The 14,754-nt window shown below is 42.7% G+C and overlaps 1 protein-coding gene across 4 annotated transcripts in view; it reads right to left on the reverse strand.

The window, feature by feature from the left end:
• Window positions 1–14,754, reverse strand: part of LOC139611920 (WD repeat-containing protein 7) — a 122,388-nt gene that overhangs the window by 85,985 nt on the left and 21,649 nt on the right. For all 4 annotated transcript variants that reach the window (XM_071466954.1, XM_071466955.1, XM_071466952.1 and 1 more), the window contains 4 exons: window positions 11,979–12,174; window positions 9,288–9,502; window positions 1,564–1,797; window positions 1,048–1,341 (listed from right to left, as the gene is read on the reverse strand). In XM_071466954.1, the coding sequence (XP_071323055.1) occupies window positions 1,048–1,341; window positions 1,564–1,797; window positions 9,288–9,502; window positions 11,979–12,174 (939 nt within the window). The remainder of the gene's footprint in view (window positions 1–1,047; window positions 1,342–1,563; window positions 1,798–9,287; window positions 9,503–11,978; window positions 12,175–14,754) is intronic.

Raw genomic sequence — 14,754 nt, forward strand, 5'->3', positions numbered from 1 at the left:
TTTCATGTGTTCTCCTGAAAACCTTTTTGTACAGACAGACCTGATATTGTTTGGTGTTTCATTGTGTTGTTATTGACTGATGACTGAGCACTTTATGATGTTGCTCCATAAAGGTGCTACAGACATTTCAATCACTGACTGATACAGTTGTTACTCTGAGATCTGAAGCTGCTCTGTGATCATTCACAGAGGATGCAGATTCTTTTCTTATTAAATCTCTCTTTTTATTCTTTTGTGTTACTGTATTGATATTGGATTATTTTTAGTGAAGCACTTGTAACTTTGTTTTTACTAAGTGTTAAGTCTCTGGATTCTTGTGTGAATTATTATAACTTATTCTAATTGCGAACATCATCTAAGTGCAACACTGAACTCCACTCAGCTCAGTGCTGCAGGTGGAAATTAGCCGACCGACCAACACACACTGCAACACTTAAGAAAACTTTCAGGAAAGAAATAACTCAATCCATAGTCTTTGTCAAATGACCTGGACCTGTAGAGCATTTTTAATAGAGGCTGATCTCCAGGACAGAAGTCATAGGGTTAGTTTAAAACTAATAAAAGCTGAGTACTATCACAGTATGTCTTGCTTAAATGTCAGCTATAGTTGTTTGTTGTTTTATGTTGTTATTCTATTTGTGCATCTATCTATTTATCTATCTAATGAATCAAGAATTGGTTATGAATTGAGGATCGATTCTGAACTCAATCAAAATTTAATTAAATCCTGAGATTCCCAAAGATACCCACCACTGATAGCAATATTATTAATTACTAATAAAAATGGTAATTTGGGAACATGTGATGGAGTATATTTTATACACAGAAATAAATCATACAAAAATTAATATCTTATCATTATTTTTGTTATTCATTATTGGTTTTGAAATGAGTACCTAATCACATTTAGTGTTATTGACTAAATACAATTTTATTTTTTCAACTGTGTTCTCACATATATTTTTATTGTTTGTTTTTATTTACAATCAAGATCCAATCAGAGGTCAGTATCTGCCTGAGGACAAGGGACAGTAAACGGACAGGTACCTTGAAGGTGGGGAGCATGAGGGACATGTGACCCCCTCTGGAGATCAGGCCGAAGGAGATGGGGCAGTGCGGTCTGAGCATGCCCAGTCGCTCCAGACAGATGCCGTCCAGCTGTTCGTTGAGGCCCCAGGCGTGCAGGCAGGACATGAAGAGTTTGGCCGTGTCCATCGTCAGGTTGTACTCCAGCAGACTCAGAGACTTGGACTTCTCCTCACGCCTCCTCATCTCCTCCTCCTCCTCCTCGTCTTCGTCCAGCAGATGCTCCTTTATGGTCTCCTTCATCGTCTCCTTCACCTGGTTTGGACAGGAGACAATTTTACTTAAAATACTGAAAATAATATTAAAAGAATAACACAAGAATGAGATAAACGAGGGAAAACATTATGATGGAAAATACAATAAGAGAAAAAATGAAATATAATCTTGAAAATATTTAGTTCTATAGGCTTCATTAGCCAGTTAATAGTTTAGGACTGTGACGTTCTTTCCCCTCTTTTCCCTTTTGGTTTTGCTGACCTGTTTGAAGATCTTGTTGGCCAGGAAGGACCCCCCTTTGTCTGCCCCAGCCTGGCTCTTCTGCAGTGTCTCTGGAGACACCAGCGTGGGGTTGGGTCTCTGGGCTTCCTCCGTCAGCAGCTGAATGATCACCGCCTCCACGTCGAAGAACAGCACGTGCATGTCGGGGTCCGTCGGGTTGGTCTTCATCGCCTGGACCACCAGGGCATTATGGGAGTATTTCGGCAGGTTGCCCTGGACAAGAGAGACAAAGTAAGACTTAAAGGAAACGGAGATCATTGTTTAGAAACTGTAGCTGTGTCCCCAGAGTCTGCTTTGTTCCAGTTCAAGTATGAAAATATCAAGATACATGAGTCACATGGCAGAGCTCCAGCTGGAAACATAGTCTGCCTGTCACCTGACCAGCCAGTCACAGTCCATATGTCCTTCATTATGACCGGCCGCACATTAAAGCCACTATGTGTAAATGTTTTAAGCATCTGTCATATTATTCTGATGATAAATTTTTCTTCAGAGAAAATGAAATGACTGACAGATAATTGGTCTGTTCTCTCTGTTGGGTTGGAATAAACATAATAATTCTACATATAGTAGCTGAACATGTCATCTGTCATGTTTCCTCTTTCGTTGAGGGGGTACTCCGTCATGTCACTCCGTCACCAAGTATCCAGTTTGTAAAGTCGGCTTTCTGTTTTAATTTTGCCTCCAGCCTCAAGCTGAGAAAATACTGAGGACATGACTAAGACATAATTGATGTTATTTGTCAGACTAGACAAAGGTCGTCCGGAGCCACCCTTTTTTTGCTGGACCACAACAGCAGGGCCAGTCCTTTACTATGGACTGACTGACTGATTGACTGAGTGATCATATTTCCACCCGTGGTCAGCTCCGTGCCTCATCACTGAGTTTCTGCTGCAAACAGGTTCTATTAGGGAGGTGTTTACAGTCTGCAGTGTTGCTAACTTAGCTCATTGTCTCTAGGTTTAGAGACTTTGTTTCAAACAGACTGGGTATAAACCTGGTCTATGTCTGGACTGTGGACGGATGCCAACCGGGGGCTTAGAGCTACACCTCTTGTTACAGGCAGTTTACTGAGCCGCTCTGGTTTCCCGGCTGCTTATGAAGTGCAGGGAAGCAGAGGAGCACTTCAATACACTGAGCCTCGCCTCCATTGCAGCAGATAAACCACTTTCAGCACGTTTATCATTATTAGTTCAGTTAGAGCTAAATGCTCCACTTCTTTCCACAAGTTAGTCCCAAACCAGAACTATGAGCTTAAAGAAAGTAAAACAGCCACTGTGAGAGACATCTTTAACATGAAATAGATTCATCTGATGTGTTCTTACTATGAAACACATTGATTAGTGGAGCTTCAAAGATCTTTATCTTTATCAAAACTCCAGTCTAGATTTCCTTAGAGAGCAAAGTCCTGCATTGTTACTTGAGGAAATAGTGATTTAAATCAGTCATCCCTGCAAACACAAACTATCAGACAGATACACAACAAACACACAGATCAGCTGCAATTGCCACCAATACTAACACCCCGCTCGATTTTAATTGTATTAGCAGAGGCACCTGTGTGGGGCTGTATGTAAAGGAGCGCTGTTTGTTTACATGTTAATGACCTGATGACCGTGATCCTGTTAGAGTCTGACTCTGAGGGAGGAACAGGAGGGGGGAGTGATTAAAGTGAGGAAATAAGAGGAAAAAAATTCAATCAGTAAGTGTTTAATGAAAGATTTTTCACTTGTTATTCTGAAGCTCTTCTCTGCTACATAGAGTTGTTCTTCTGATTCCGATACCAGTACCACAAACGCCTCTGATGCTGCCTAAACTAGGGGCAGTGTTGAGGCCTCAGCACATGGCAGCTGCAGGAGGAGGCTACAACTGTTTTCTTTTTCCAAATGTTGTCACGTGTGAACAGACCCAGAATGAACTGTCAGTGGATGACTTGATGACTGTAAGCAAATTATCTAAATAGCATGTGTAGGAATGATTGTGGCCCAAGGTTTTCGATCCATATAAAAGGTTTCCACTGTATAAAAAAAAAAAAAGACTGACCAACCACTGAACCAGCTGCTATAACAAAACACAAAATGAGTGAGATCAGCTGTGGATCGGCCGATCTCACTAATACATGATCGGTATCGGTGGCAAAAAAATATGATCGGGGCGTCCCTAGCTATTACACGTTTTTCATGCATTACTATCGGATCAATACTCAGGATTAACCGACATGTTCAGGTATTGGAATTGGCATCTGAAAGGTGAAAATGGCATCAAATCATCTCTACTTCTACATGAGGGGTGATGTGTTTAGTTGGTCTCACGCTGAGCAGACACTGAACAGAAAGTTCCATAAGAACCCAGCATCGTCTGTCGATCAGCCAATCAGCTGACTCATTGTTTTAGTGGAAGCTATGTTCACACTGAGGACATGATGCCTGCTCAGTGCAGAACCCATCTACAGTTTGTTTCTGTGTCTGCAAATGAGAGGTGATGACTTATACATTTCCTCCATATTTTTTCTGTTCCTGTTATTTTAATCACTGATGTTTCACTGTGTTGCACTTCCTGGTTTTAACCTTTTACACCAACAAAGATCATTGAATTGAACTGGATGGAACAGTGTGACAGAGACAGAGAAACAATAATTAGCCATGGAGACTCCAGACTGACCGAGAGACACAATACACGCACGCACGCACGCACGCACGCACGCACGCGCACACGCACACGCACACGCACACGCACACGCACACGCACACGCACACGCACACGCACACGCACACGCACACACACACACACACACACACACACACACACACACAGTGAAATAGAGGAACAGCATTACAGCTTTGACAGGAAAGTCTTCCCTGAGGGTGTGTGTGTGTGTGTGTGTGTGTGTGTGTGTGTGTGTGTGTGTATATGGGGTGAATATAGGGTGAAAAAAGACAGTTGCTCGCACAATCACGTGTCACAAAAGCACTTGTGTGTAAATATGTGTGCACATTGTTGGTTTGCCTCCTGCACAACATGTTTATTCATTTCTTCACATAGATGTTTGATTCCAAATCAAATCTTTCCCCAGACTGTCGCCGGATCACTGCGCCTGCACTGTGATGAGAGCGCTGAGAGCTGGCTGACATGTTACCCATGAGCACACACCTGTGACCCGTCCTCAGTGAACGTTATGATCACTGAAGGCGTTACATGTCACTGGGATACAAGGATTTTTACCTGACTAAAGCACAACATTTGTGCCTCATCCCCATGTTTGTGTGTGTGTGTCTGGCTGTGTGTGTGGTTTTGGTGGATCAACACTGCCATCTAAAGGGGAACAGTCATATTACACACATACGCACACGGTGAGGATGATACACACACATGTAAACACACTGTTGGGGGATTAGTGACTGAGTGGATATGAAACCTTCTTTGAAGCTAAATGAACAAAAACTGATACAGAAGCAATAGACATGATTGGTTTTTGATATTAATCTGAATTTTCTAGCATCTGATTTTAAAAAATCATATAATATAATAATAAATTTTAATTCTAAAAAAAATCTTGAGATCTTCTTCGTGAACTAAGCAGCAGCTAAGGAGAGTTTTAGTTTTGCCTAAACGTCTGTGACCGATGCATTTAAAAAAAAAAAATCTGACATTTTAATTTAATCTCTTATCTTCCACTCACACACACACAAACACACACACAAACACAAACACAAACACACACACACACACACAGTGTCCTATAGCTCCTGGGCAGTAGGTCTAAAAGGTCATTGTCCTGCAGGGCCCTTCTGGCAAACAACACTGCAATCCAACACACACACACACATTTTCAGGCCATCATGGGCAGAGGGAGGGGTCACGACACCACGAAATTCCTACCCTGGATACAACTAATGATTAATAAAAAATTGGTAGAATAATTGATAATCTAAAATGTCAATAAAAAAATAAAAATAAAAAACACCAATCACAAGAGAAATTAAAATGACGCCTTCACCTGTCTAGTTTTTTTGCCTTTTTTAGTGATGACTGAAATGACAAATAGATTATTAAAATTATGACTGATTAATATTCCGTTGATCAACTAATAGCTTCAGCTCCAATTTTATTTCTTTCCTTCATTAGACAAACACACATTTACAGATCAGCTGGTTCAGCAAAACAGCCGGAGGACAAAGTCAAAGTCACACATCGACCTCCTGAAATCTGAACAACAAACAAGCAGCAGCTGTAAACACACATGGATGGAGACTTGCGGCAGGCTGGGTGGGTGTAATGGTCAGGTTGACAGTCTGACATTTCATGGTCATTATCTGTCATTAGACCCAGCAGGGGAGGACACACACACTCTGACACACACACACTCTGACACACACACACACACACACACACACACACACACACACACACCGGGGATAGTGGGTGGTTTTGACCCATAATTTGAGCAGATATGAGACGGAGATGAGGCGGAGGTGAGAGGCAGAACAGAGAACAACGGTGATGTGTTTCTGATGGAGCAGGGAGAAGAGATTGCAGCTGTTGTGTGTCGGCCTTTTCACAGAAGAGCTGTGATTATGGGCAGTTATAGCAGGAAAAACCCAGGAGACACCCACATCCAATCCAACACACAGAGGGGAAAAGAAACAACACAAAGGTTATCTGGTGGAGAGGAAAGAGAGGGGGGAAAAAGGGAAAAAAACAAACTGAGGACGAGAGAGGACGCTGAGCTAAACGATTCCAAGTGAGGCTGTAAAAGTCAAACTGTACGAGCTGAACTAAATGCTGTTCAAACACTAAATTATTCATAGCGTTTGTTTTCTATGCTGGGAGGCCCAGGTGGGCAGGGTTTACCCCGTCAGGACAGATCACATCATCCCAGGCTCACAAGTGAACGTCGACACAGAAAAGCTGTTGTTTGTACAGTAATCTGATTTTTTTGAATCACTGACTTTGGCTGAGAGTGTTTAATATGACTCATTACAGAGATACACGGTGAGATTATCATTCTAATCTTGTCTTCACTTTTAGTCTCAACATCTGACAGATTACCACACAGTTCCCTACTCCCACATCAGCAGACACAGAGCAACACGATCATCCCGCTGCAGCTATGTTTGTGTCCACCTGATGAATCTAAAGCCCCTTTTTCCACTGATCAAAAAGCCTGCTAGGATCCACTAAAATAGAAGGTAATGGAAAAGGAAAAGGAATGACAATCGTCATTCACACCCGAATCAAATGACTCCGCAGGAGAATTCTCCTCACTCTCCTCTGTGTGAGGACATATCAACTGTGATGACACTACAGCTATTAAAGGTTTTTAACATATCTGGGGAAACAGTCTTTAAGCTTCAAGTCTGATCTATAGTTCTGATGCTGTCTGTCTCTGTGCAACATTGAACAATTCGGAGGAGGCCTTGTTCTGTTTGTATGTATTCCATTAAACGCCATGAGCTTCTCCCAGTTTGGATTCCTTCAGTGTTGTTCAGGAGGTTTTTACCTGGAGCTGAATCATCCACAAAGGTCCCCTCCTCTCCACAACAAACAGACCAGGGGATAAACACTGGTAGAAACACTGAATAAAGCAGTTTCACACTTAAAATCAGTGATTCACAGATGCTCTTCAGCTACACAGGACATTTCAGAGTGGCTGGGAGCTGAGCTTTTTTCTCTTATAACTTAAGATCCAAATGTCTGACGACTAAAATCCTTCATCTGGTTGAAATATATAGTTGAAAACGATCAACATGTAAAAGGTGTATCTTAAAAATGTGACTTAAAACTGGATAAAAGTTAATTTTGAGCTTCTGGCAGGAAACCACAACACTGACACATGAGTGGAGAGGATATGACATCATCGACAGACGACCAATGAAACGGAGCGTTACCATGATTAAAATCACACATTTCTCTGGTTTGAGAATTGATTCAAACATTTGGGATAATGTAAGAACACAACAACATAATATATGTACATATTATAACTTTAAGCTCAAAAGCTAAGCTAACTGTCCTCCATGCACTTTAAGTCCAGTCTGCAGCAGCGACTCACATCTCCTTAAATTGGAGCGGCTCTATGCAAAGTCAAGAGAGAAAAGAAACTCTGCACTTTTTTTTTTTTTTTTTGACATTTGAGGTGGTTCACGCTTCCCTGGGAGACACCAGTGGTCTCTGTCTCACACACACACACAGACACACACAGTGGCTGAAGTGTTGACCTTTGGTTAGTCTCCAGCAGTGTTTTAATTGGTCTGTGACTTCAGCCAGCTATCTGACCACATGACCAGTCTGTCTGTGTCTGTGTGTGTGTCTGTGTGTGTGTGTGACTGTTTTCTGATGAATGAGACTAAAGGCAGAGAGAATAAATATCAGAAAATATGAGGGGGAGACATCTTCACTCACAGAAATCAGATCTGAATCAATTCTTTTGGTCCAGTCCAAACAAAAAATTGCTGCCTTTCAGTCCTGATCTGGTCCATGTTCAAACTGACTAATTACAAACAAACCATAAGGTTCACATGGACAGAGAGGAAACACTTGGCTTGAACAGTTTTCTAATATTATCGCCATTATTCACCCACTTTTTAATGAGGAACTGATGAAGTACAAAGCAAACCTCTGAATAGCTTTTTAATATACGACATATAAGGGAAAACCCCCGCACTCACACGCCAACACAAATCCATGTTACCATGGCTACCCAGCGTCTTGTCAGTTCCACAATCAGCAGATTGATTTTACTGCAGTTGATCTTTTTGAGTTCATATTAGAATCATTAACCTGCTCTCACACTTTAACATCTTTCACACCAGCCAAAACAAACTGAGTTCATGTGGATGTTAAATCAACATGGTGAACATGGTGAACATTACCTAAACATTATCATGTTATCATTGTCATCATAAACGAGTTAGCACGGGCGGATGGATGGATGGATGGATGGATGGATGGATGGATGGAGACATGGTTGTCGACTCCTTTTTTCTTATTTCGCAGATAAAACGTCAAAAGCCAGTGAAGAATATGAAACCTTCACATTGCTTGTTCTGTCCAAGACGCTCAGTTTACAAAGATATAAAGAGACTAGAATTACAGCCTCGTGGTTGGATACATCCACCACCTCTCCTGAGCTACACCACTGAATAATGGTCAGAGGTGTTTTTGCAGAACATTATGATGTCACAGTGAAGTTGACCTTTGACCTTTTGGATATAAAATGTCATCACTTCCTTTCATCCTTATAGAGTTGAATTGTGTCAAAATGAGTGTAAAATGTAATCAGCTCATCTTTGAGTCCAAATAAATATTTGTGCAAAATTAGAAGGCAAAATCCTCAAGGCCTCACTGAGATATCACGTTCACAGACGTACGTACAGACGACCTGACAACATCATGCCTCCGACCCCGTCTCATGGTCAGACAGCTTTAGAACCCCACACACCCCCCACACCCTTGCATCCTCGGGTTAGGGGGGGTCTGTGTTCGACCATTTCTGTAATTTTCCGAGACTGACGACCCAACATGCACAACCACATTACGCTTTGACCGGCCAGCTGTGTGGAGGTGGGAAAGGACTGTAACGTTCATCTACACAACTATTTGTGACACTTTTCATGTGAACAACCGCCAGCTTTTCACTCACTGACAGAATGTCTTAGCAGGTCTTACAAACTACTTCTCATAAACCTTTAGTGTGTCTGTACCTTGTCAGCGTTGTCTGCAGCCAGCAGGTTGGTGGCGAGCGTCTGCAGTTTGTGCTGGGCCATGTTCTTCAGGGCGGCCAGACTGCGGCGAGTCATGGCCTGCTTCAGGTTCACTGCAGAGTGGCTCAGAGCGTCCACGGTGGCTGGAGCCAGCTCGTCGCAGGCGTTCAGGATCTCTACTGCTGTTATTCCCATCACACAGCGATCCAAGGCTCCTGAAAACACAGACAAGGAAACACAAGTATACTTCACACTGAGTCACGACAAAGAGCTGACACTTTGGTCCAGATCTCTAAACAACGCTGCCCACTTTTATTTATTGTAGATATAAATTAGATCTAGAGACTAGACTAGAGAACTGTTCTTTGTACCAGGCTGTAAACATGTTTATTTCTGCTGTAAAGTTGGACATTTTTACATGGGAGTCCATGGGGACTGACTCACCAGAGGCTGCTGCTTGATCTCAACTCAATCCATCCATTTTATTACTAATACTAATGGGATCAAACCCCTGCAGCCTACAAAAGACCAGAGGCTGTTGTAGCAGCATGTTAATGCTCACGATTTTGGATTGTCATATTTAGCTATAACATATGGATGTATATTCAATTGACTAGAATTCTCTCTCTTTTCATTCCGCTGCCTCTGTTTCTATCAGTCTTTCTCCTCTTGTCCCTGCTCTCTCCTTCTATTTACATCAATCCTCCAAACCCTCTCTCACACCATCTCCCTCCCAGTTTGTCTCGCATTCAGCATCATCGTCTATTGTCTCTTGAATATGATTCAGGTCACAGACAGAGTCCTCTCCCTCTCTGACTGCAACAATTCTGTGTCTTTACAGGCAGAGAGAAAGGTTTAGAGAGACATCATTAGCTGCAGACACAGCTGACATCTCTGGTATTGAGTGAGAGGAGAAGTGGCACCATTATACCTGTGTGTGTGTGTGTGTGTGTGTGTGTGTGTGTGTGTGTGTGTGTGTGTGTGTGTGCGCGCCATGGCCCTATTACATGTCCAACGCCTGACTTCACACACACGTTCCTTAATTTCACACTTAGCTAACCTGCAATCTCCCAGCACCACAGCTCAGTCAGGACACACACACACACACACACACACACACACACACACACACACACACACACACACACACACACACACACACACACACACACACACACACACACACACACACACACACACACACACACACACACACACACACACACACCTGATCTTTTCCAGGGGCTGGTCATGATTCAAGCTAATGTTACCCCTATGCTGAGCCACGTACATGTTTACTGCAGATGACTGTGTCATGGTGAGAACTAAACAGAGGGCAGAGAGCACAGAGGGGTAACGAGGGAGCCAGGAGATTTAAAGGAACACTTCCACAAATTCACTTTTCTCAGAGTGAGTGAGCAGATCAGTGTGACACATCAAGTCTGTGTATCAAGTACAGAGATTATGTCAGGATGATGTCAGCCCAGCCAGAGCAGGCCAGCACCTACCAAAGCCTCTGAAGCTGCCTGTTGGACACGCTGTGTTTCATTCCTTTAATCTGGACACACACACAGGTGCTATGAGCTGGAACTCTTTGTTTATCTCAACAGTAAATCCATCCACCAGCACCCACCAGCTGATTCTGCTGTGTAAAAGAATATTATGACACAAGCTTTGGGAAACAAGGCTGCACCTTCTTTTTCTTTTCTCTCTCTCTCTCTCTCTCTCTCTGTTTTTCACGTTCTGCTACACAGGTTAGGGGTTTGGTCCAGGTTTCATGTGTTTCATCACATTCTGATGGGAAGTGTCTGAGTGATTGACAGGAGCGGGGGCGGGGAGCAGGGTGTCCCAGTGGCTCACCTGGAAGAGCGCGTACCATAAAGGCTTATAACCGCAGCGTCCCGGGTTCAAGTCTGGCCTGGGGCTCTTAGCTGCACGTCGTCTCCCCTGTCTCTCTGACTTCCTGTCTCTTTCTCATTGTAAAATGGCCCCGCCCACCCTCGTCTGGCCCAGTAAGCTCACAGCACCATTTGTCTGTCTTGACACTTATCAGCTCAAATGTCCAGCGGCCCACCTGAGAAACTCCTGGAACTCCTCATGAATTAAAGACAGTGGCCGTGCTGTAATTTCAGCCACATTTATTATAAAAGAGAAAGACAGAGAGAAAGTTCAAAGCTCCTTTCCTGTCAGCCGCTGTGCAGAGAGCTGTGCCTGCAGAGGGAAAGCCTTACCTAACACTCATGAGCCAATACTGGTATATCTCTGCTACAGAAACAAGCTAAGCTGGTTGCAGAGGTTCAACAACGACAACTTGATGATCATCAAACTTAGGACTTGGATTCTGCTGAGAACAGCAGCCATCCTGAGGCTGAAGCTGGGACTCTGAAAGCAAATGAACAGTCTGAATCTACAGGCTGGGAGAGGGTTTAAGAGCTGAACTGGGAGACAGAGGACAAACAATTTTCTGTTGAATTTGCACACATAACTGAAGCCATGTTACACCCCCCTTGCTGTAATTTAATATGACAATTTGTGGAATTCAGAAGTCCACTGTCCACAGGAGAAAGTTGAGGACAGCATCTGCAGCAGTGCCTCCATGTGGTAAATCATTTCACTCCTGCCAGTGATGCAACATTTATTCCCCTCACTGCTTTAGAGGACCCGTCCCCTACCTGGTCACCCACTCCTCACCTGTATCCATCTGCCAGACGTAGACGGAGCCGTCGGAGCACCCGACCACCAGGTAGTCATCTGCCGGACGCCACTTGATGACCTGGATGGGGAAGAGGTGTCTCGACGCCAGCATGATGCACTTCCTCTCCCTCAGACTCAGCAGGCCGACAGAGTGGTCGCTGGCCACCGAGCAGACGCAGTGCTGCACCCGAGTCTGCAGAGGAAACACAGGTTACAACGATGACTCAAACTACTGTACCCGAGGACAGGCTCAGGTCAGTACTGTAGTGTTGGGTTCAATAACTTTTCATCAAATCTGGATCCAGCACTGAAGTCATTTCAAAACTTTAAAGCCCCCCCTCTGTGTAGGACAGTGTATGACTCTGGTGCCCTCTGGTGAAAGTATAAAAACTGCACCAGACAGAAATTTACGCTGATTTAATCACATAGGAATTCTACACATCATGGCTTTAAGAAACAAATGTTGAAGCTTAATTACTTAAGTATTCAAACATTAAGACTTTCCATGCAAAAAAGAAAAACTCTACACTACCTGAATGTTTTGTGTCAGTGTGAGGCAGAAAAAGGAAAGCCAATAAAAATTTGAAAACAGGAAAAAAAGGAGCAATAAATGATTTGAAAACATATTTCTTTGAGTCAGAGCTCAACAAGTCTGATTGTTTCAACACCTAGAATTGGATCCAAAGTGGAAGTGGATAAAAGAACCCAGCCTCTACCATCAGGAAGCCTCAGAGGTCTGTTTCCATCAGCCTAGTTCAAAGTTAAATGCAGTTACTGAACTTAAAATATATACACATATACAGACGTCCTCAACAGTCAAGTGTTGTATGTGTTTTTCACACACATTAAAAAGGTACCCTGTGGACATTCTGACCACTGGTAGCGTGACAGAGCAATGTCTTTATGAGCAGGTCCCGGTTTTGTTTGTATCATGTATCATATTTTGTTTATACACATTCCCACCAAAGGTTTCCTGCTATTCCGCTGATTGACAGTCGGTGGTGGTAACCACACAAAAAGTGAAGCAATCTGCCCACAAACGCACTGAGGTAGAAGATCGCTGTCTCGCAAACATGAGGGTGAACAATTCATGATCACAATATTTTTTAAAAAGACTAGGTCAAAACCCAGTATATGTATGGACGACCTATGGTCAACCTGATTTTATAGCCATGACGTCGTCTGACAAAATCACCAAACACATAACTGAAAGACAAAGACTGAGCTGTGATTTCAGCTGGATTTACTGTAAAATGATCAGAAAGTTAGAAGAGACAGAATACAGAGGCAGGTCTTTATGTCTAACTGCCTCTGTTTGATTTGTAGAAATGGTCATGGTGGTATTTAAGTATGAAGTAAGTGTATTGTGTCATCTCCTGTCTCCTGGTGTTTCTGTTGTTTACATGTTGTTCAGATCTGCTAGTTTCTTCAGCAGTTAGCGATGACTTCTCTCTCTCCCTCCCTCTCTCCTGCTCGGTGTGTCTTATGTTTAGTTGTTCCTCTGCCTCCGTCAGTAATAATGATACATATAATAAAGTAGTTTATTTGCTGTAATGGATGCGAGGCTCAGTGTACGAGCAGCGGGGAAACCAGAGCGGCTCATTAAACTGCCTGTGACAAGAGGTGAAGCCCTGAGCCTTCTGTTGGCATCTATACACGGTTCAGACATGGACCAGGTTTACACCCAGTCTGTTTGAAACAAAGTCTCTAAATCTTAGACAATGTGCTAAGTTGGCAACACTGCAAGCTGTAAACACCCCCATAATAGAATTTGTCTGCACTAGAAACTCCAGCTCAGTGATGAGGCACTGAGCTGACCAGCTGATGATCAGTCATAGGGCTGGCTCTGCTGTTGCCGTGCAGCCAAAATCAGCGATTAAAACTTTTTATGAGAAAGGAAATGAATTCAATTTACACACAGTAAGTCTTGGTGAGCACATGACATGTAAACATAACTTTGTTTGTTCCACAGAGCACCTTTAACGAAGTCTCTATACAATGGAAAACAAGTGCCAAGTTTCATGACACCGAGTGGTCCACAGTGATGTAATGTTTAATTTAATGTAAAAGGAGTAAGTACACAGATGTTTCTCCTGCAGCAGTCTTGTTAGCAAAGTTTGATTTTTCTGCTTCTTTCTAAAGCCTTCATAGACATGTGTTTTAGCAGCAGCTGATATTTTGTCTCTGAGACAAATAACCTCACTAGTAAAACAATAACTCACTGTACATGCTCAGTGGAGCATGTACAGTGAGTAAAGTCTTTACCAATAATTCTGGAAATCTGCACTGGAAATCTAGTGTTTGCTATATCAACAGACTGATGTATTACTTGCATTAGCAATACCAGAGAGACTCAGAATGAATGAGAGTCTCAGAGACATTCAAATTAAATTTGTCATATTTTCAAAACTTGGAAACTTTATTTGTGGCTTCATTGATTTTCCAAGTGTGAGCAGAAAACATCCAATGCCTTCATTAAAGTACGAGTGTGATAGGTCAGTCATTGTGGTCCCACTCCAACAACACAACAGCATTAACCTGATTACCGTGGCAACAACACAGTTCTGATTATTTTATCTTAATGTCATTTAAACAACACAGCCTCTAAGTCCTGTGTGTGTGTGTTTTCAACATTTGACAACGAAACAATGTCATTATAATTATTTCCACAGTAACGACATCAACCCTGCAACATTTAAATCTAATGTCAGCAACAAAACACATCTTTTTTAGTGAATTCAATACAAAAGACTGAGGCAAAGAAAAAAAAACA

This window comes from Trachinotus anak, unplaced genomic scaffold (genome assembly GCF_046630095.1).
Source record: "Trachinotus anak isolate AG129_WGS33_773 ecotype Australia unplaced genomic scaffold, CSIRO_AGI_Tana_v1 ptg000028l, whole genome shotgun sequence".
Lineage (NCBI taxonomy): Eukaryota > Metazoa > Chordata > Actinopteri > Carangiformes > Carangidae > Trachinotus > Trachinotus anak.